The sequence below is a fragment of the Cherax quadricarinatus genome, chromosome 24, assembly GCF_038502225.1.
Source record: "Cherax quadricarinatus isolate ZL_2023a chromosome 24, ASM3850222v1, whole genome shotgun sequence".
NCBI lineage: Eukaryota > Metazoa > Arthropoda > Malacostraca > Decapoda > Parastacidae > Cherax > Cherax quadricarinatus.
In genome coordinates, this window is record NC_091315.1 from 11,225,536 (window position 1) to 11,250,056 (window position 24,521).

The 24,521-nt window shown below is 40.0% G+C and overlaps 1 protein-coding gene across 1 annotated transcript in view; it reads right to left on the reverse strand.

The window, feature by feature from the left end:
- Positions 1-24,521, reverse strand: part of Prp8 (pre-mRNA processing factor 8) — a 104,268-nt gene that overhangs the window by 22,444 nt on the left and 57,303 nt on the right. The window contains exon 6 of the mRNA XM_053779548.2: positions 5,621-5,947. Coding sequence (XP_053635523.1) covers positions 5,621-5,947 — 327 coding nt within the window. The remainder of the gene's footprint in view (positions 1-5,620; positions 5,948-24,521) is intronic.

Consider the following 24,521-nt stretch of genomic DNA (forward strand, 5'->3'; position numbering starts at 1 on the left):
TTTCTGCAAGTGGTATGAGTCTATGATGCTGTCAGATGAGCATCCAGCGCCAACTTCATGGGCTTGTATCTCGGTAAGTACTGACCCTATTTTTTTTTTAACATATAACATGTAGAAAAATGCATTCTTCATAAAAAAATCAAAATATTCGGAGCACTACGCGAGTGAACATAGATCTACATTTGGACAGTTTAAGGGTTGAAGTGCAGGCATTATATTTTCCATTTCTAGGACTCAAAGTCTGGCTAACTAGTTTCCCTGAAATCCTTCACAAAATATTACCCTGCAAACACTACAACAGCTCGTCAGGTCCCAAAAACCATTCATTCCTATCTAACATGCTCATGCACGCTTGCTGGAAGTCCAAGTCCCTCACCCACAAAACCTTTTTTACCCCTACCTCTAACCTACAGATTTATATGCTCTCTAAGTCATTCTACTTTGTTCCATTCTCTCAAAATGACCAAACCACCTCAACAACCCCTCTTCAGCCTGACTCAAGAAAAGTGGCTAACGCGACGGGCTGGAGTTTTGAGACTATGACCGCGGGTTCAATCCCGGCCGGGGGTATGGTTTTTTTTTCCCTCTTCAGCCCTTTGACTAATACTTTTAGTAATTCCACACCTCCTAATTTCCACCCTACGAATTTTCAGCATAATATTTACACCACACATTGCCCTTAGACACGACATCATCACTGCTTTCAGCCGCATCCTCACTGCAGCATTTACAATCCATGCTTCACACCCATATAAGTGTGTTGGTCCCACAATACTCTTGTACATTCCCTTCTTTGCCTCCATGGATAAAGTTCTTTTTCTCCACAGACACCTCAACACACCACTCACCTTTTTTCCTTCATCAGTTCTATGGTTAACCTCATCCTTTATAAACCCATCTGCTGACAAGTCAACTCCCAAATATCTGAAAACGTTTACTTCTTCCATACTCCCTCTCTCTGATGTGATATCCAATTTTTCTTTATATCATTTGATACCCTCATCACCTTACTCTTATCTATGTTCACTTTCAACTTTCTACCTTTACACACCCTCCCAAACTTGTCGACTAGCCTTTGCAACTTTTCTTTAGAATCCCCCCAATACACAGTATCATCAGCAAAAAGTATAGTCTCCCTCCACATTCGCGAAGGTTAGGAGATCAAGAATCTCGCGAATATTTGGTGCACAAGTATATTGTGGGGAAATATAATAATAGCATTTACTTAGCCTAGCAATACTGCTTCCTTAATCTATTGAACCACGAACTATCATAAAACACATGAAAACATCGTAAAATATTGTACTAGTGCCAGCCCTTTGGTAAAGAAGGTGAGAGACTACAGAATTCAAGAAAGAACTCATAGCAGAGTACCACAGTGGAGGAGGAAGAGCGAGGGGAGAATGTGCCTTCTTCAGTGATTCTACAATATGTACGATAATAAAGTAGCACGAGTTGATAAAGGCTATAGTGCCAGCCAGCGATAAAGTGTAGCAAGTAAGTTAAGTGATTAATCGACAGAAAAAGGACAGCACAAACCTAACTCCTCCAATGCTGTTGGAGTTATACAGGGTGACTGACAACACCACTGCCTCTACCGCATCTGCTGCTGCCTTCACCACCACTATGTATGGCTTATGCTCTCAGTGGCCCTTATACACCCACCAACAACACAGCAACACTTGTGACATACTTAATGACATATTTTATTCATTCTAGGGCCCCACTTATATGGCAGGTTAGGTCCAAGTCTACTACCAGAAAGCAGACTGCACCGGAAAGCAGAACGCCATTTTTTCCACTTATAAATGTATATAAATGCCAGATGACAAGTTTACATTAACATATATTAAGTTAGCAATAGAACTTAGGCATTAAAAAACAATAAAAAGTAAAATACACACAGAGTACACTCATTATTTACCTCAAAATATTCATAGTCTAATGTAGGGCAAAAGGTGAGTGGCATTTACTATAAGAAGTTAGGTGTGGTAGCCCTCCTGGCCACCCCACCCACACATAATATACTACGACGATGCTTAAATAGAGTGATAAAATGCATATGCAGTACATTCATTACTTACCTTAAAATATTTGTAGTCTTAATGTAGGGTGAAAGGTGAAAAGTATTTATTTGTAGAAAGTGATGTGGGAGGTAGGGTAGTGTAGGGAAGCCAGCCTGGCCACCCCACCCACTATGTAAACAAACAGACAATGCATCTGGCTGTGGTTCATAAGCATTCATACAAACACCTTACATTGTGTACAAGTTGTCTCCACAGTGGTACAGTAGAATAAATAAAGACCAACACTTCCATTCTCATGTAATTTTTAGAAGGAATGATGCTTTGACAAATTATTATTATTACAAATTATTAAAAATAATTATTTTTTTTTTCCAACAAGTCAGCCGTCTCCCACCAAGGCAGGGTGACCCAAAAATAAAATACTTTCATCATCATTCAACACTTTCACCTCACTCACACATAATCACTGTTTTTGCAGAGGTGCCCAGAATGCAACAGTTTAGAAGTTTTTTTTTTTTTTTTTTCAACAAGTCGGCCGTCTCCCACCGAGGCAGGGTGACCCAAATACTCATATAACTCAATATAACTCTCCAAACTGCCAATATCTCAAACCCCCCCCCGTTTAGAGTGCAGGCATTGTACTTCCCATTTCCAAGACTCAAGTCCGGTTATATAAAATAACCTGTTTCCCTGAATCCCTTCACTAAATACAGTGGGCCCCCGCATACCGATTTTAATCCGTGCAAGAGGGCTCATTGGTATGCGAAATAATCGGTATGCGAATGAATTTTCCCCATAAGAAATAATGGAAATCAAATTAATCCGTGCAAGACACCCAAAAGTATGAAAAAAAAAATTTTACCACATGAAATATACATTTTCCTACACACAAAGAGAAGGATACATGCACAATAGTAGAGTAGTACATGCACAGTATATATTGTGCATGTACTAGTCTACTAAATGAAGAATAAATGACACTTACCTTTATTGAAGATGCAGCAATGACTGGTGAGACACTGTGTCCTGGGAGTGCCTTTTCCTCCTGAGTACTGAAGGTCCTGTTTAGCATTTTCTTCCAGAACAGGCCTTATCACACTGTGTATGTCACTACGATTCTTAAATCTCTCAAACCAACCTTTGCTGGCTTTAAATTCACCAATATGAGCACTAGTTCCAGGCATTTTTCCCTGTTCACCTGGGTGTTAGTCGACTGGTGTGGGTTGCATCCTGGGAGACAAGATTAAGGACCCCAATGGAAATAAGTTAGACAGTCTTCGATGACACTGACTTTTTTGGGTTATCCTGGGTGGCAAATCCTCTGGGGTTAATTGTTTCTTGGTATATTCTCAATAAGCCACACCAACAACAGTGCTACAGCAGCAGCAGACGATGCTACAGCAGCAGCAGACGATGCTACAGCAGCAACAGACGATGCTACAGCAGCAACAGACGATGCTACAGCAGCAGCAGACGATGCTACAGCAGCAACAGATGATGCTACAGCAGCAACAGACGATGCTACAGCAGCAGCAGACGATGCTACAGCAGCAGCAGACAATGCTACAGCAGCAGCAGACGATGCTACAGCAGCAGCAGACGATGCTACAGCAGCAGCAGACGATGCTACAGCAGCAGCAGACGATGCTACAGCAGCAGCAGACGATGGTACAGCAGCAACAGACGATGCTACAGCAGCAACAGACGATGGTACAGCAGCAACAGACGATGCTACAGCAGCAGCAGACGATGCTACAGCAGCAACAGACGATGCTACAGCAGCAACAGACGATGCTACAGCAGCAACAGACGATGCTACAGCAGCAACAGACGATGCTACAGCAGCAACAGACGATGCTACAGCAGCAGCAGACGATGCTACAGCAGCAGCAGACGATGCTACAGCAGCAGCAGACGGTAATACAGCAGCAGCAGCTGACGGTGGTACAGCAGCAGCAGCTGACGGTGGTACAGCAGCAGCTGTACCACCAATAGTAGCGATGGTTGATTGGGGTTCATTATACAACCTGGCCAGCTCGGAGACACACACTCCACTTTCATACTTATCAATGATCTTTTTCTTCATCTCTATTGTAATTCTCACAGTTATTGCTGTAGGGTTGGCACTAGAAGCCTTCTTGGAGCCCATGGTCACTTATTTTCCAGAAAAAATTACCAAAAACACTGTAATAATACGAAATGTTCCGATTGTATGCTTGGATGTTACCGCGGAGGCTGGCTGGTAAACAATGCCACCGGCGGAACATGTGAGCGTGGCTCAGGCCGCACATTGGACGCGTCTCGGACGAAGGGCGGTGAGCGGGTTTTTGGGCGGTATGCGAAGCAAAATTTTTGCGATCAAAGCATCCTGTATGCGGATTGTACGGTATGCGATGCGTACGGTATGCGGGGGTCCACTGTACAGTGGACCCCCGGTTTACGATATTATTTCATTCCAGAAGTATGTTCAGGTGCCAGTACTGACCGAATTTGTTTCAATAAGGAATATTGTGAATTAAGTTAGTCCATTTCAGTCCCCCAAACATACACATACAAATGCACTTACATAAATACACTTATATAATTGGTTACATTGGGAGCTGATCGTAAACCGGGGGTCCACTGTATAGTGGTACCAACACTTTTACATGGGTGTGAGACGGGTTGTAAATACTGCAGCAAGGAAGAGGCTGGAGACAGTGGAGATAGTGCGTCTAAGGGCATGTGTGGTGTAATTATTATGCAGAGAAATTGTAGTGTGGAAAATAAGAGGTGTGGAGTTTTTAAAAGTATTAGTCAGAGGGCTGAAGAGGGGTTGTTGAGGTGGTTTGGTCATTTAGAGAGAATAGAAGAAAGTTGAATGACTTGGAAAGCATATAAATCTGTAGTGGAAGGAAGGCAGGGTAGGGGTTGTCCTCGAAAAGCTTGGAGGGAGGGAATAAAAGCTTTGTGGGTGAGGGGCTTGGACTTCCAGCAAGCGTGCATGAGCATGTTAGATAGGAGTGAACAGAGACGAATGGTTTCTGCGACCTGATGAGCTGTTGGAGTTTGAACAGGGTATATTTTGTGAAGGGATTCAGGAAAACCAGTTAGCAGGACTTGAGTCCTGGAAAGGGGAAGTACAACGCCTGCACTTTAAAGGAGGGGTTTGTTATATCGGCAGTTTGGAGGGACATCTAAACTGTAGTATCTGAGAGTTTCTGCAGTGATTATGTAATAGTGATGGTGAAAGTGGTGAATGATGAAGTTTTTTTCTTTCTCTTTGGGTCACCCTGCCTCAGTGGGAAATGGCTGACGTGTTAAAAAAAAAGAAAACACTACGTGGGGAACTATGACATCAATAAATTTTTTTGTGATCTTAATTGTGCCTGCACCCTAAAGGAAGTGTGAGGTTATAGTTCAGGTCATCTGAACTGTGATGTCAGCCCATTTCTGGTACAATGCCAATGAATGTACATCCTCTTTTTTTTTTTTTGGGGGGGGGGGGGTAAGGGAGATTGGGGGGCATCCCCCTACCTTGGTACAGATGACCAATGTGTAAAAAAAAAGTTAAAAAAGAAAAGATTACATTGTAAAAATAAAATCTGCCTTACCTCATCATCATCAGGTAACAGAACCTCTCCTTTGACTGTATTGCGGTGAGAGATAGGGTTAATCAAAGGATCAAAGTAGAAGGCAGGAAGGTCTGGGTCCTCTGTTTTAATGTAGAGAACAACTGGTGTGTGATACCAGCTGAGATGAACATACTGAGGCATATTATTGAATAGATATGGAAATGCAATGCGGTACTCTGTTCGCACTTGGTGGCGTACAATGATCTTGTTGATGTCATTGAACTCATTCCAGTCCTCATCTGCTGGGTTCATGTCTTTAATCAATGGTTCAAACTTTGGTCCTCCAGGTAAAGCCATATTCAGTGCCTGTAAAGATATTGTACATTAATATTCAAGTTCTTTTGTTGATATCTGCCAGCAGAGATAAAGGCATTGCATAGAAAAGCATGAATGGACATTATGAAATAATTAAATGCTGTAATAACTATTTTATGCTCTGTTTAAACAGAACCACGATTATTATATGACACCCATTTATTATATTATTTTTTATATCAAAGTTACAAACTAACCAGTGAACAGTAAGCAAACTGCAAAATAATTTCAACTGGATCCACACATGTAAGCACCTTGTAAAGAGTAACCCTTTCACTGTCCAGACCCCCCCCCCCCAAAAAAAAAAAATATATTACTCTGGGTCCACTTTAAAAAAAAAAAAATGAAATGGTGGAAAATGTTTTCTTGAAGGTAATGATTCTAAAAGTATGAAATCTGATAGAAAACTTACAGAATTTTATCAGCACAAAGTTATCATTCTTGGTGCAATTTACACACTGGTGATTTTTGCCAATGATGATTACTATTTTAAGCCAATTCCATAAATCCAAATGACAAATTCATACCTATTTTACTAGTATGCTTTATAATCTACTGAGTGAGCACAAGAAATCGCCAACTCAACTATTTCAACTACCTTATAAAGTGCACAGAAGTTAGTAATTTAGCCAATTTTACACAAAATTAAAACGGTGCCAATTTAAAAATAAAGTCCAGAATAAAGAATGTCGACATTCCTGGCACTAAAACAACATTTCCTCTGTTCATTAATCACATCCCCAGGCCTTTCCTATATTACAGTTGCCTTCTATTTTGAAGTCAATCACAAAAATAGATTTACTCTATTTCTCAGATAATAAAATATTTCCAGGAATGATTGGTCCCAATAAGTGAATCAGACCTATTAACTCTTTCAGGGCTCAGAGGCCAAATCTCAAGAGTGACAGCCAGGGTCCAAGATTTAAAAAAAAAAAAAAAAAAAAATTCTTATAAAATGGTAGAGAATATTTTTCTGAAGGTAATAAAACAAAAAGTATGAAATTTGATGGAAAATTGACAAAGTTATGCTCTTGCAAATTTTGGTGTCAGCTATATTTATGCACTGGCAATTTTGACATCTTTGACTCCCATTTTAGGCCAATTACAATTTTTCAGTCAACAAAATTCTTAGCGATTTCGCTAGTATTACTTCTATTTTATCGACTGAGCACAAGAAATCGCCTGGTCAACTGTTTCAACTACCCAATAAAGTGATCGGAAATTGGTAATTTGGCCAATTTAACACCAAGTTCAAAATATTCCAATTTCATAATAGGATCCAGAATAAACAATGCAGGCATTCCTGGCACTAAACCAACATTTTCTCTGTTCATCAGTTATGTTTCCAGGGTTTACAAATGAATTCCATTTTTATTTTTCATTCACATAATGAATTTTTATTCACACCAAAAAATAGAAGATTTACTCTTATGCAATGTTGTAATAATTATATAAATAATATCACCACATTCGTGAATGTATATTAGACCCACCAGCTGATGCGTATTCGAAGCGTGGCGTCATCTGTTTACTCTTGAACATTGGCAAGAATTGAACATTTCTGCTACTTTGAGCTCAGGTTAAAGCCATTTTCAGTACTAAAACCAATCAAAATCATCTATTCTATTCTTATGACCAGAGTCTTTGGTAAGATGGGTAAGGAAGAAGGATGGGTAAGGATAGAAATATTGGAAAAGGGTGGGAGGGGGGAGTGAGGTAGGATATAAAAGGTAAGTGGCCCAACCACTTTGGTGCAATTTAAAAAGTGTATGTGGAATAATAAAATATTCTTGAAGGAGTATAATACTAACCCATCAGAGTCACATAGATATAACAGATATATAGGTACATGACTGAATTGGTAGTACAGTCCCGCCATCACAAACCCGGCAATCAGTTATTCGGCACTAATTCTGGCTAGCATAATTTCAAATTTCCAGGGTCGCCAGACCAACCTGCTGGTACTGTTTGGTGGCGCTACTTGCTGCAAGTCATTCCAATTTCTTTTTCTCCGTTTATTGTTTTAACCTGCTTACTTTTAGCCCTAGCCATGTTTCCAATGAATAAAAGAAATGCTTTTCATTATATAAAGCACCAACACAGTACATTATCCATTAAAGATAAGGTGGCTTTGAAGCCACTGTCGGTTGTCATGAGCTCAGTCTCATGAAGCAGGAGAATATGCTTTATTATTACGCTAATATCAACACTACAGCTTATTTGCCTAACACAATTGATCTAATATGACATAAGAAACAATATAAATAACATAAAACATGTTAAATGGAGCAAGGTCCTAGTAACCCCTTCTCCTGTATATATTACTAAATGTAAAAGAAGAAACTTTCGTTTTTCCTTTTGAGCCACCCCGCCTCGGTGGGATACGGCCGGTGTGTTGAAAGAAAGAAAACATGTTAAATACTCCAGAATAAATAATATTTGGCATAACACCGAGCAGTTTGACGGAGGTATGAAGAGGATATGGTATACAAATACCATTCACCTATCCCAGTCTTGGGGCTTATATTAGAGAAAACAGAGTGTAGCACAGGGCTAACTGTGATATACACTCGTACTGCACTATAAACCTGAAATAAAAAAGTTATTTTCTCTATATAGATTATCACACATAGCAGCATGTGTGTAGAGAACCTAGGATAACCCAAAAAAGTCAACGTGGCTTATTTTTAGTACCTGGCTCGGGTTAGCCACATATGATTTTTGGTAAATATTCGATTCCCAGCCAGGGTAGAAACATTGGGTGTGTTTCTTTACAATTGTTGTCTATGTTCGCCCATCAGTAAATAGGTACCTGGGTGTTAGCCAACTAGTGTGGGTGTTATCCTGGGACACTGACCTAATTTTCTTGAAATACTCAGCATAACAAGCAGCTTTCTATATAGTAGTACGTCACTGATGTCAGCCAGGCCTGTATACCTTGTACATGTACGTGTAGTAAATAAAGATATTATTATTACATTATTTTCTCAGTTATTTGTTGGGTTATCTTCATGTACACCAAAAATGAAAGAAATCAGACCATAAATAGCGGAGTTCACTTCTCAGCCATTAGCGGCCGCTTAGCGGTATATTTTTGTATGGTTGTTATGGTTATATTCTAATTTTTTCGGTCTCACTTGATAGAATGAAAGATATTACAGAAATAGATATGATTTTGATTGCTTTCATGATGAAAAGTACCTTGAAATTGCGCTCACAGTAGCGAAAATGTTCTATTCTTTAGCGAAGCTCAGGAGTAAACAAATGACGTCACCGTCCAATACCTGTCCGCCTGCCAGTCCAAATTCCAATACGTAGTCTGGGTTGACATTATTTATACAATTATTACAATAATGCAGTAGTCTGCATAACAGTAAATCTTCTATTTTTTTTGTGAATAAAAATTCCAAATGAACAGCAAGAGTAATATAAGAGGGGCCTGTAGCCGTGACTAATGAACAGAGAAAATGTTATTTTAGTGCCAGGAATGTCTGCATTGTTTATTCTGGATCCTATTTTGAAATTGGCATCTGTTGAAATTTGTGTGAAATTGGCCAAATTGCCAATTTCTTACCACTTTATTGGGTAGTTGAAATAAGTGAATGGGGGATTTCTTGTATTCAGTTGACAGACAAGAAGTAAATAAGTTTATTCAGGTATACACAAATACAGATACATAGATTATCATACATAGCAGTATATGTATACAGAACCTAGGATAACCCAGAAAAGTCAGACAAAGTGACTTATTTCCAGTACCTGGCTTGGGCTTGCTATACATGTATGTGATTTTTGGTAAATATTTTTTTTCCTCGGTTGTTTGTTGGGCTATCTCATTGAAACTTGGGCAATGTATGATGGAAAGATGCTTCTTAACGTACAACAAAAATAAAAAAGACGGACGATAAATAAGGGCGTTAAATTCTCAGCCATTAGCCGCCTCTTTGCAGAATATTTTTGTATGGTTTTTATGGTTGTATTCTCATTTTTTAGGGCTCATTTGATAGAATGGAAGATATATTACAGAAATAGACATGATTTTAATTGCTTTCATGATGAAAAGTACAGTGGACCCTCGAATTTAGTAGTGCCTTTTCTGTATGCAAAACTACTATTTTTTTTTTCAACAAGTTGGCCATCTCCCACCGAGGCAGGGTGACCCAAAAAGAAAGAAAATCCCCAAAAAGAAAATACTTTCATCATCATTCAACACTTTCACCTCACTCACACATAATCACTTTTTTTGCAGAGGTGCTCAGAACACAACAGTTTAGAAGCTTATACGTATAAAGATACACAACATATCACTCCAAACTGCTAATATCCCAAACCCCTCCTTTAGAGTGCAGGCATTGTACTTCCCATTTCCAGAACTTAAGTCCAGCTATATAAAAATAACCGGTTTCCCTGAATCCCTGCTCACACTCCAACAGATAGTCAGGTCCCAAATACCATTCGTCTCCATTCACTCGTATCGAACACGCTCATGCACGCCTGCTGGAAGTCCAAGCCCCTCGCCCACAAAACCTCCCTTACCCTTTCCTTCCAACCTTTTCGAGGACGACCCCTACCCCGCCTTCCTTCTCCTACAGATTTAAATGCTTTCCATGTCATTCTACTTTGATCCATTCTCTCTAAATGACCAAACCACCTCAACAACCCCTCTTCTGCCCTCTGACTAATACTTTTACTAACTCCACACCTTCTCCTAATGTCCACACTCCGAATTTTCTGCATAATATTTACACCACACATTGCTCTTAGACAGGACATCTCCACTGCCTCCAACCGCCTCCTCGCTGCTGCATTCACAACCCAAGCTTCACATCCATATGAGAGTGTTGGTACTACTATACTTTCATACATTCCCTTCTTTGCCTCCACTGATAATGTTTTTTGACTCCACATATACCTCAACGCACCACTCACCTTTTTTCCTTCATCAATTCTATGATTAACCTCATCCTTCATAAATCCATCCGCCGACACGTCAACTCCCAAGTATCTGACAACATTCATTTCTTCTATACTCCTCCTCCCCAATTTGATATCCAATTTTTCTTTATCTAAATCATTTGATACCCTCATCACCTTACTCTTTTCTATGTTCACTTTCAACTTTCTACCTTTACACACACTCCCAAACTCATCCACTAACCTTTGCAATTTTTCTTTAGAATCTCCCGTAAGCACAGTATCATCAGCAAAAAGTAACTGTGTCAATTCCCATTTTGTATTTGATTCCCAATAATTTAATCCCACCCCTCTCCCAAACACCCTAGCATTTACTTCTTTTACAACCCCATCTATAAATATATTAAACAACCGTGGTGACATTACACATCCCTGTCTAAGACCTACTTTTACCGGGAAGTAGTCTCCCTCTCTTCTACACGCCCTAACCTGAGCCTCACTATCCTCATAAAAACCCTTTACAGCATTTAGTAACTTACCACCTATTCCATATACTTGCAACATCTGCCACATTGCTTCCCTATCCACTCTATCATATGCTTTTTCCAAATCCATAAATGCAATAAAAACTTCCCTACCTTTATCTAAATACTGTTAACATATAGGTTAATGTTAACATGTAGGTCTTAGACAGGGATGTGTAATGTCACCATGGTTGTTTAATATATTTATAGATGGGGTTGTAAAAGAAGTAAATGCTAGGGTGTTCGGGAGAGGGGTGGGATTAAATTATGGGGAATCAAATTCAAAATGGGAATTGACACAGTTACTTTTTGCTGATGATACTGTGCTTATGGGAGATTCTAAAGAAAAATTACAAAGGTTAGTGGATGAGTTTGAGAATGTGTGTAAAGGTAGAAAGTTGAAAGTGAACATAGAAAAGAGTAAGGTGATGAGGGTATCAAATGATTTAGATAAAGAAAAATTGGATATCAAATTGGGAAGGAGGAGTATGGAAGAAGTGAATGTTTTCAGATACTTGGGAGTTGACGTGTCGGCGGATGGATTTATGAAGGATGAGGTTAATCATAGAATTGATGAGGGAAAAAAGGTGAGTGGTGCGTTGAGGTATATGTGGAGTCAAAAAACGTTATCTATGGAGGCAAAGAAGGGAATGTATGAAAGTATAGTAGTACCAACACTCTTATATGGATGTGAAGCTTGGGTGGTAAATGCAGCAGCGAGGAGACGGTTGGAGGCAGTGGAGATGTCCTGTCTAAGGGCAATGTGTGGTGTAAATATTATGCAGAAAATTCGGAGTGTGGAAATTAGGAGAAGGTGTGGAGTTAATAAAAGCATTAGTCAGAGGGCAGAAGAGGGGTTGTTGAGGTGGTTTGGTCATTTAGAGAGAATGGATCAAAGTAGAATGACATGGAAAGCATATAAATCTATAGGGGAAGGAAAGAGGGGTAGAGGTCGTCCTCGAAAGGGTTGGAAAGAGGGGGTAAAGGAGGTTTTGTGGGTGAGGGGCTTGGACTTCCAGCAAGCGTGCGTGAGCGTGTTAGATAGGAGTGAATGGAGACGAATGATACTTGGGACCTGACGATCTGTTGGAGTGTGAGCAGGGTAATATTTAGTGAAGGGATTCAGAGAAACCGGTTATTTTCATATAGTCGGACTTGAGTCCTGGAAATGGGAAGTACAATGCCTGCACTTTAAAGGAGGGGTTTGGGATATTGGCAGTTTGGAGGGATATGTTGTGTATCTCTATACATATATGCTTCTAAACTGTTGTATTCTGAGCACCTCTGCAAAAGCAGTGATAATGTGTGAGTGTGGTGAAAGTGTTGAATGATGATGAAAGTATTTTCTTTTTGGGGATTTTCTTTCTTTTTTTTTGGGTCACCCTGCCTCGGTGGGAGACGGCCGACTTGTTGAAAAAAAAAAAAAAAAAAATATAGGTTTCAATGTAAACACTTGATCTACACATCCCCTACCCACTCTGAAACCTCCTTGCTCATCCGCAATCCTACATTCTGTCTTACCTCTAATTCTTTCAATTATAACCCTACCGTACACTTTTCCTGGTATACTCAATAAACTTATTCCTCTATAATTTTTACAATCTCTTTCGTCCCCCTTCCCTTTATATAAAGGGACTATACATGCTCTCTGCCAATCCCTAGGTACCTTCCCCTCTTTCATACATTTATTAAACAAAAGTACCAACCACTCCAACACTATATCCCCCCTTGCTTTTAACATTTCTGTCATGATCCCATCAGTTCCAGCTGCTTTACCCCCTTTCATTCTACATAATCCCTCACGTACCTCCCCCACACTTACATTCTGCTCTTCTTTACTCCTAAAAGATGGTATATCTCCCTGGCCAGTGCATGAAATTACCACCTCCCTTTCTTCCTCAACATTTAAAAGTTCCTCAAAATATTCTTGCCATCTACCTAATACCTCCCTCTCCCCATCTACTAACTCCCCTACTCTGTTTTTAACTGACAAATCCATACGTTCCCTAGGCTTTCTTAACTTGTTTAACTCACTCCAAAAATTTTTCTTATTTTCATTAAAATTTCTTGACAGTGCCTCTCCCACTCTATTATCTGCACTCCTTTTGCACTCTCTCACCACTCTCTTCACCTTTCTTTTACTCTCCATTGACTCTGCTCTTCTTATAACACTTCTGCTTTGTAAAAACCTCTCATAAGCTACCTTTTTCTCTTTTATCACACCCTTTACTTCATCATTCCACCAATCACTCCTCTTTCCTCCTGCCCCCACCTTCCTATAACCACAAACTTCTGCCCCACATTCTAATACTGCATTTTTAAAACTCATCCAACCCTCTTCAACCCCCCCACTACTCATCTTTGCACTAGCCCACCTTTCTGCCAATAGTCGCTTATATCTCACCCGAACTTCCTCCTCACTTAGTTTATACACTTTCATTTCCCTCCTACTTCTTGTTGCCACCTTCCTCTTGTCCCATCTACCTCTTACTCTAACTGTAGCTACAACTAAATAATGATCCGATATATCATTTGCCCCTCTATAAACATGTACATCCTGGAGCCTACCCATTAACCTTTTATCCACCAATACATAATCTAACAAACTATTTTCATTACGTGCTACATCATACCTTGTATATTTATTTATCCTCTTTTTCATAAAATATGTATTACTTATTACCAAATCTCTTTCTACACATAGCTCAATTAAAGGCTCCCCATTTACATTTACCCCTGGCACCCCAAATTTACCTACTACTCCCTCCACAACATTTTTACCCACTTTAGCATTGAAATCCCCAACCATAAGTACTCTCACACGTGGTTCAAAACTCCCCACGCATTCACTCAACATTTCCCAAAATCTCTCTCTCTCCTCTACACTTCTCTCTTCTCCAGGTGCATACACGCTTATTATAACCCACTTTTCACATCCAATCTTTATTTTACTCCACATAATCCTTGAATTAATACATTTATAGTCCCTCTTTTCCTGCCATAGCTTATCCTTCAACATTATTGCTACTCCTTCTTTAGCTCTAACTCTATTTGAAACCCCTGACCTAATCCCATTTATTCCTCTCCACTGAAACTCTCCCACCCCCTTCAGCTTTGTTTCACTTAAAGCCAGGACATCCAGCTTCTTCTCATTCATAACATCCACAATCATCTCTTTCTTATCATCTGCACAACATCCACGCACATTCAGACTTCCCACTTTGACAATTTTCTTCTTATTCTTTTTAGTAATCTTTACAGGAAAAGGGGTTACTAGCCCATTGTTCCCGGCATTTTAGTTGACTTTTACAACACGCATGGCTTACGGAGGAAAGATTCTTATTCCACTTCCCCATGGATATAAAAGGAAAATTAATAAGACCAAGAACTATTAAGATAAAATCAAAGAAAACTCAGATGAGTGTGTATAAATAAATGTGTACATGTATGTGTAGTGTGACCTAAGTGTAAGTAGAAGTAGCAAGACATGCCTGTAATCTTGCATATTTATGAGACAGACAAAAGACATCAGCAATCCTACCATCATGTAAAACAATCACAGGCTTCGTTTTACACTCACTTGGCAGGACGGTAGTACCTCCCTGGGTGGTTGCTGTCTACCAACCTACTACCTACATATATATATATATATATATATATATATATATATATATATCTTTCTTTCTTTCAACACATCAGCCGTATCCCACCGAGGCGGGGTGGCCCAAAAGGAAAAACAAAAGTTTCTCCTTTTACATTTAGTAATATATACAGGAGAAGGGGTTACTAGCCCCTTGCTCCCGGCATTTTAGTTGCCTCTTACAACACGCATGGCGTACGGAGGAAGAATTCTGTTCCACTTCCCCATGGAGATAAGAGGAAATAAACAAGAACAAGAACTAGAAAGAAAATAAAAGAAAACCCAGAGGGGTATGTATATATACGCTTGTACATGTATGTGTAGTGTGACCTAAGTGTAAGTAGAAGTAGCAAGATGTACCTGAAATCTTGCCTGTTCATGAGACAGAAAAAAGGACACCAGCAATCCTACCATCATGTAAAACAATCACAGGCTTTCGTTTTACACTCACTTGGCAGGACGGTAGTACCTCCCTGGGCGGTTGCTGTCTACCAACCTACTACCTACATATATATATATATATATATATATATATATATATATATATAAATATATATATATATATATATATATATATATATATATATATATATATATATATATAATATATATATATATATATATATATATATATATATACATATATATAAATGTTGATGAAGATAGGGAAGCTGTGATTTCGTGTATAGGGCAAGGAGGAATAACATCTTGTAGGAGTGAGGAAGAGCCAGTTGTGAGTGTGGGGGAAGTTCGTGAGGCAGTAGGTAAAATGAAAGGGGGTAAGGCAGCCGGGATTGATGGGATAAAGATAGAAATGTTAAAAGCAGGTGGGGATATAGTTTTGGAGTGGTTGGTGCAATTATTTAATAAATGTATGGAAGAGGGTAAGGTACCTAGGGATTGGCAGAGAGCATGCATAGTTCCTTTGTATAAAGGCAAAGGGGATAAAAGAGAGTGCAAAAATTATAGGGGGATAAGTCTGTTGAGTGTACCTGGTAAAGTGTATGGTAGAGTTATAATTGAAAGAATTAAGAGTAAGACGGAGAATAGGATAGCAGATGAACAAGGAGGCTTTAGGAAAGGTAGGGGGTGTGTGGACCAGGTGTTTACAGTGAAACATATAAGTGAACAGTATTTAGATAAGGCTAAAGAGGTCTTTGTGGCATTTATGGATTTGGAAAAGGCGTATGACAGGGTGGATAGGGGGGCAATGTGGCAGATGTTGCAAGTGTATGGTGTAGGAGGTAGGTTACTGAAAGCAGTGAAGAGTTTTTACGAGGATAGTGAGGCTCAAGTTAGAGTATGTAGGAAAGAGGGAAATTTTTTCCCAGTAAAAGTAGGCCTTAGACAAGGATGTGTGATGTCACCGTGGTTGTTTAATATATTTATAGATGGGGTTGTAAGAGAAGTAAATGCGAGGGTCTTGGCAAGAGGCGTGGAGTTAAAAGATAAAGAATCACACACAAAGTGGGAGTTGTCACAGCTGCTCTTTGCTGATGACACTGTGCTCTTGGGAGATTCTGAAGAGAAGTTGCAGAGATTGGTGGATGAATTTGGTAGGGTGTGCAAAAGAAGAAAATTAAAGGTGAATACAGGAAAGAGTAAGGTTATGAGGATAACAAAAAGATTAGGTGATGAAAGATTGAATATCAGATTGGAGGGAGAGAGTATGGAGGAGGTGAACGTATTCAGATATTTGGGAGTGGACGTGTCAGCGGATGGGTCTATGAAAGATGAGGTGAATCATAGAATTGATGAGGGAAAAAGAGTGAGTGGTGCACTTAGGAGTCTGTGGAGACAAAGAACTTTGTCCTTGGAGGCAAAGAGGGGAATGTATGAGAGTATAGTTTTACCAACGCTCTTATATGGGTGTGAAGCATGGGTGATGAATGTTGCAGCGAGGAGAAGGCTGGAGGCAGTGGAGATGTCATGTCTGAGGGCAATGTGTGGTGTGAATATAATGCAGAGAATTCGTAGTTTGGAAGTTAGGAGGAGGTGCGGGATTACCAAAACTGTTGTCCAGAGGGCTGAGGAAGGGTTGTTGAGGTGGTTCGGACATGTAGAGAGAATGGAGCGAAACAGAATGACTTCAAGAGTGTATCAGTCTGTAGTGGAAGGAAGGCGGGGTAGGGGTCGGCCTAGGATGGGTTGGAGGGAGGGGGTAAAGGAGGTTTTGTGTGCGAAGGGCTTGGACTTCCAGCAGGCATGCGTGAGCGTGTTTGATAGGAGTGAATGGAGACAAATGGTTTTTAATACTTGACGTGCTGTTGGAGTGTGAGCAAAGTAACAGTTATGAAGGGATTCAGGGAAACCGGCAGGCCGGACTTGAGTCCTGGAGATGGGAAGTACAGTGCCTGCACTCTGAAGGAGGGGTGTTAATGTTGCAGTTTAAAAACTGTAGTGTAAAGCACCCTTCTGGCAAGACAGTGATGGAGTGAATGATGGTGAAAGTTTTTCTTTTTCGGGCCACCCTGCCTTGGTGGGAATCGGCCGGTGTGATAATAAAAAAAAAATAAATAAAATATATATATATATATCTTTCTTTCTTTCAACACACCGGCCGTATCCCACCGAGGCGGGGTGGCCCAAAAGGAAAAACGAAAGTTTCTCCTTTTACATTTAGTAATATATACAGGAGAAGAGGTTACTAGCCCCTTGCTCCCGGCATTTTAGTCGCCTCTTACAACACGCATGGCTTACGGAGGAAGAATTCTGTTCCACTTCCCCATGGAGATAAGAGGAAATAAACAAGAATAAGAACTAGAAAGAAAATAGAAGAAAACCCAGAGGGGTGTGTATATATGTGCTTGTACATGTATGTGTAGTGTGACCTAAGTGTAAGTAGAAGTAGCAAGACGTACCTGAAATCTTGCATGTTCATGAGACAGAAAAAAGGACACCAGCAATCCTACCATCATGTAAAACAATTACAGGCTTTCGTTTTACACTCACTTGGCAGGACGGTAGTACCTCCCTGGGCGGTTGCTGTCTACCAACCTACTACCTACATATATATATATATATATATATATATAATATATATATATATATATATATATATATATATGTATATAGATATATATATATATATATATATATATATATACTGTAGTAGGTTGGTAGACAGCAACCACCCAGGGAGGTACTACCGTCCTGCCAAGTGAGTGTAAAACGAAAGCCTGTAATTGTTTTACATGATGGTAGGATTGCTGATGTCTTTTGTCTGTCTCATAAATATGCAAGATTACAGGTACGTCTTGCTACTTCTACTTACACTTAAGTCACACTACACATACATATACACATTTATTCATACACACTCATCTGAGTTTTCTTTGATTTTATCTTAATAGTTCTTGGTCTTATTAATTTTCCTTTTATATCCATGGGGAAGTGGAATAAGAATCTTTCCTCCGTAAGCCATGCGTGTTGTAAAAGTCAACTAAAATGCCGGGAACAATGGGCTAGTAACCCCTTTTCCTGTAAAGATTACTAAAAAGAATAAGAAGAAGAAAATTGTCAAAGTGGGAAGTCTGAATGTGCGTGGATGTTGTGCAGATGATAAGAAAGAGATGATTGTGGATGTTATGAATGAGAAGAAGCTGGATGTCCTGGCTTTAAGTGAAACAAAGCTGAAGGGGGTGGGAGAGTTTCAGTGGAGAGGAATAAATGGGATTAGGTCAGGGGTTTCAAATAGAGTTAGAGCTAAAGAAGGAGTAGCAATAATGTTGAAGGATAAGCTATGGCAGGAAAAGAGGGACTATAAATGTATTAATTCAAGGATTATGTGGAGTAAAATAAAGATTGGATGTGAAAAGTGGGTTATAATAAGCGTGTATGCACCTGGAGAAGAGAGAAGTGTAGAGGAGAGAGAGAGATTTTGGGAAATGTTGAGTGAATGCGTGGGGAGTTTTGAATCAAGTGTGAGAGTAATGGTGGTTGGGGATTTCAATGCTAAAGTGGGTAAAAATGTTATGGAGGGAGTAGTAGGTAAATTTGGGGTGCCAGGGGTAAATGTAAATGGGGAGCCTTTAATTGAGCTATGTGTAGAAAGAAATTTGGTAATAAGTAATACATATTTTATGAAAAAGAGGATAAATAAATATACAAGGTATGATGTAGCACGTAATGAAAGTAGTTTATTAGATTATGTATTGGTGGATAAAAGGTTGATGGGTAGGCTCCAGGATGTACATGTTTATAGAGGGGCAACTGATATATCGGATCATTATTTAGTTGTAGCTACAGTTAGAGTAAGAGGTAGATGGGAAAAGAGGAAGGTGGCAACAACAAGTAAGAGGGAGGTGAAAGTGTATAAACTAAGGGAGGAGAAAGTTCGGGCGAGATATAAGCGACTATTGGCAGAAAGGTGGGATAGTGCAAAGATGAGTAATGGGGGGGTTGAAGAGGGTTGGAATAGTTTTAAAAATGCAGTATTAGAATGTGGGGCAGAAGTTTGTGGTTATAGGAGGGTGGGTGCAGGAGGAAAGAGGAGTGATTGGTGGAATGATGAAGTAAAGGGTGTGATAAAAGAGAAAAAGGTAGCTTATGAGAGGTTTTTACAAAGCAGAAGTGTTATAAGAAGAGCAGAATATATGGAGAGTAAAAGAAAGGTAAAGAGAGTGGTGAGAGAGTGCAAAAGGAGAGCAGATGATAGAGTGGGAGAGGCACTGTCAAGAAATTTTAATGAAAATAAGAAAAAATTTTGGAGTGAGTTAAACAAGTTAAGAAAGCCAAGGGAAAATATGGATTTGTCAGTTAAAAACAGAGTAGGGGAGTTAGTAGATGGGGAGAGGGAGGTATTAGGTAGATGGCGAGAATATTTTGAGGAACTTTTAAATGTTAAGGAAGAAACAGAGGCAGTAATTTCATGCACTGGTCAGGGAGGTATACCATCTTTTAGGAGTGAAGAAGAGCAGAATGTAAGTGTGGGGGAGGTACGTGAGGCATTACGTAAAATGAAAGGGGGTAAAGCAGCTGGTACTGATGGGATCATGACAGAAATGTTAAAAGCAGGGGGGGATATAGTGTTGGAGTGGTTGGTACTTTTGTTCAATAAATGTATGAAAGAGGGGAAGGTACCTAGGGATTGGCGGAGAGCATGTATAGTCCCTTTATATAAAGGGAAAGGGGACAAAAGAGACTGTAAAAATTATAGAGGAATAAGCTTACTGAGTATACCAGGAAAAGTGTACGGTAGGGTTATAATTGAAAGAATTAGAGGTAAGACAGAATGTAGGATTGCGGATGAGCAAGGAGGTTTCAGAGTGGGTAGGGGATGTGTAGATCAAGTGTTTACATTGAAGCATATATGTGAACAGTATTTAGATAAAGGTAGGGAAGTTTTTATTGCATTTATGGATTTAGAAAAGGCATATGATAGAGTGGATAGAGGAGCAATGTGGCAGATGTTGCAAGTATATGGAATAGGTGGTAAGTTATTAAATGCTGTAAAGAGTTTTTATGAAGATAGTGAGGCTCAGGTTAGGGTGTGTAGAAGAGAGGGAGACTATTTCCCGGTAAAAGTAGGTCTTAGACAGGGATGTGTGATGTCACCATGGTTGTTTAATATATTTATAGATGGGGTTGTTAAGGAAGTAAATGCTAGGGTGTTTGGGAGAGGGGTGGGATTAAATTATGGGGAATCAAATTCAAAATGGGAATTGACACAGTTACTTTTTGCTGATGATACTGTGCTTATGGGAGATTCTAAAGAAAAATTGCAAAGGTTAGTGGATGAGTTTGGGAATGTGTGTAAAGGTAGAAAGTTGAAAGTGAACATAGAAAAGAGTAAGGTGATGAGGGTGTCAAATGATTTAGATAAAGAAAAATTGGATATCAAATTGGGGAGGAGGGGTATGGAAGAAGTGAATGTTTTCAGATACTTGGGAGTTGACGTGTCGGCGGATGGATTTATGAAGGATGAGGTTAATCATAGAATTGATGAGGGAAAAAAGGTGAGTGGTGCGTTGAGGTATATGTGGAGTCAAAAAACGTTATCTATGGAGGCAAAGAAGGGAATGTATGAAAGTATAGTAGTACCAACACTCTTATATGGGTGTGAAGCTTGGGTGGTAAATGCAGCAGCGAGGAGACGGTTGGAGGCAGTGGAGATGTCCTGTTTAAGGGCAATGTGTGGTGTAAATATTATGCAGAAAATTCGGAGTGTGGAAATTAGGAGAAGGTGTGGAGTTAATAAAAGTATTAGTCAGAGGGCAGAAGAGGGGTTGTTGAGGTGGTTTGGTCATTTAGAGAGAATGGATCAAAGTAGAATGACATGGAAAGCATATAAATCTATAGGGGAAGGAAGGCGGGGTAGGGGTCGTCCTCGAAAGGGTTGGAGAGAGGGGGTAAAGGAGGTTTTGTGGGTAAGGGGCTTGGACTTCCAGCAAGCGTGCGTGAGCGTGTTAGATAGGAGTGAATGGAGACGAATGGTACTTGGGACCTGACGATCTGTTGGAGTGTGAGCAGGGTAATATTTAGTGAAGGGATTCAGGGAAACCGGTTATTTTCATATAGTCGGACTTGAGTCCTGGAAATGGGAAGTACAATGCCTGCACTTTAAAGGAGGGGTTTGGGATATTGGCAGTTTGGAGGGATATGTTGTGTATCTTTATATGTGTATGCTTCTAGACTGTTGTATTCTGAGCACCTCTGCAAAAACAGTGATAATGTGCAAGTGTGGTGAAAGTGTTGAATGATGATGAAAGTATTTTCTTTTTGGGGATTTTCTTTCTTTTTTGGGTCACCCTGCCTCGGTGGGAGACGGCCGACTTGTTGAAAAAAAAAAAAAAAAAAAAAATATATATATATATATATTCTAGGTAGTAGGTTGGTAGACAGCAACCGCCCAGGGAGGTACTACCGTCCTGCCAAGTGAGTGTAAAACTGAAGCCTGTAATTGTTTTACACGATGATAAGATTGCTGGTGTCTTTTTTTTATCTGTCTCATACACATGCAAGATTTCAGGTATGTCTTGCTACTTCTACTTACACTTAGGTCACACTACACATACATGTACAAGCATATATATACACACTCCTTTGGGTTTTCTTCTATTTTCTTTCTAGTTCTTGTTCTTGTTTATTTCCTCTTACCTCCATGGGGAAGTGGAACAGAATTCTTCCTCCGTAAGCCATGCGTGTTGTAAGAGGCGACTAAAATGCCGGGAGCAAGGAGCTAGTAACCCCTTCTCCTGTATATATTACTAAATGTAAAAGGAGAAACTTTCGTTTTTCCTTTTGGGCCACCCCGCCTCGGTGGGATACGGCCGGTGTGTTGAAAGAAAGAATATATATATATATATATTGTCAGTTAAAAATAGGAGAGGAGAGTTATTAAATGGAGAGTTAGAGGTATTGGGAAGATGGAAGGAATATTTTGAGGAATTGTTAAATGTTGATGAAGATAGGGAAGCTGTGATTTCGTGTATAGGGCAAGGAGGAATAACATCTTGTAGGAGTGAGGAAGAGCCAGTTGTGAGTGTGGGGGAAGTTCGTGAGGCAGTAGGTAAAATGAAAGGGGGTAAGGCAGCCGGGATTGATGGGATAAAGATAGAAATGTTAAAAGCAGGTGGGGATATAGTTTTGGAGTGGTTGGTGCAATTATTTAATAAATGTATGGAAGAGGGTAAGGTACCTAGGGATTGGCAGAGAGCATGCATAGTTCCTTTGTATAAAGGCAAAGGGGATAAAAGAGAGTGCAAAAATTATAGGGGGATAAGTCTGTTGAGTGTACCTGGTAAAGTGTATGGTAGAGTTATAATTGAAAGAATTAAGAGTAAGACGGAGAATAGGATAGCAGATGAACAAGGAGGCTTTAGGAAAGGTAGGGGGTGTGTGGACCAGGTGTTTACAGTGAAACATATAAGTGAACAGTATTTAGATAAGGCTAAAGAGGTCTTTGTGGCATTTATGGATTTGGAAAAGGCGTATGACAGGGTGGATAGGGGGGCAATGTGGCAGATGTTGCAAGTGTATGGTGTAGGAGGTAGGTTACTGAAAGCAGTGAAGAGTTTTTACGAGGATAGTGAGGCTCAAGTTAGAGTATGTAGGAAAGAGGGAAATTTTTTCCCAGTAAAAGTAGGCCTTAGACAAGGATGTGTGATGTCACCGTGGTTGTTTAATATATTTATAGATGGGGTTGTAAGAGAAGTAAATGCGAGGGTCTTGGCAAGAGGCGTGGAGTTAAAAGATAAAGAATCACACACAAAGTGGGAGTTGTCACAGCTGCTCTTTGCTGATGACACTGTGCTCTTGGGAGATTCTGAAGAGAAGTTGCAGAGATTGGTGGATGAATTTGGTAGGGTGTGCAAAAGAAGAAAATTAAAGGTGAATACAGGAAAGAGTAAGGTTATGAGGATAACAAAAAGATTAGGTGATGAAAGATTGAATATCAGATTGGAGGGAGAGAGTATGGAGGAGGTGAACGTATTCAGATATTTGGGAGTGGACGTGTCAGCGGATGGGTCTATGAAAGATGAGGTGAATCATAGAATTGATGAGGGAAAAAGAGTGAGTGGTGCACTTAGGAGTCTGTGGAGACAAAGAACTTTGTCCTTGGAGGCAAAGAGGGGAATGTATGAGAGTATAGTTTTACCAACGCTCTTATATGGGTGTGAAGCGTGGGTGATGAATGTTGCAGCGAGGAGAAGGCTGGAGGCAGTGGAGATGTCATGTCTGAGGGCAATGTGTGGTGTGAATATAATGCAGAGAATTCGTAGTTTGGAAGTTAGGAGGAGGTGCGGGATTACCAAAACTGTTGTCCAGAGGGCTGAGGAAGGGTTGTTGAGGTGGTTCGGACATGTAGAGAGAATGGAGCGAAACAGAATGACTTCAAGAGTGTATCAGTCTGTAGTGGAAGGAAGGCGGGGTAGGGGTCGGCCTAGGAAGGGTTGGAGGGAGGGGGTAAAGGAGGTTTTGTGTGCGAGGGGCTTGGACTTCCAGCAGGCATGCGTGAGCGTGTTTGATAGGAGTGAATGGAGACAAATGGTTTTTAATACTTGACGTGCTGTTGGAGTGTGAGCAAAGTAACATTTATGAAGGGATTCAGGGAAACCGGCAGGCCGGACTTGAGTTCTGGAGATGGGAAGTACAGTGCCTGCACTCTGAAGGAGGGGTGTTAATGTTGCAGTTTAAAAACTGTAGTGTAAAGCACCCTTCTGGCAAGACAGTGATGGAGTGAATGATGGTGAAAGTTTTTCTTTTTCGGGCCACCCTGCCTTGGTGGGAATCGGCCGGTGTGATAATAAAAAAAAAAAATATCGGTGGGATATGGCCGATGTGTTGAAAGAAAGAACATATACCACATTTGGTATAGGCCAGGGTATTTATTGGATATCAAATTGGAGAGGAGGAGTATGGAAGAAGTGAATGTTTTCAGATACAGTGGACCCCTGCTTAACCATCACCTCCCAATGCGACCAATTATGTAAGTGTATTTATGTAAGTGCGTTTGTACGTGTATGTTTGGGGGTCTGAAATGGAC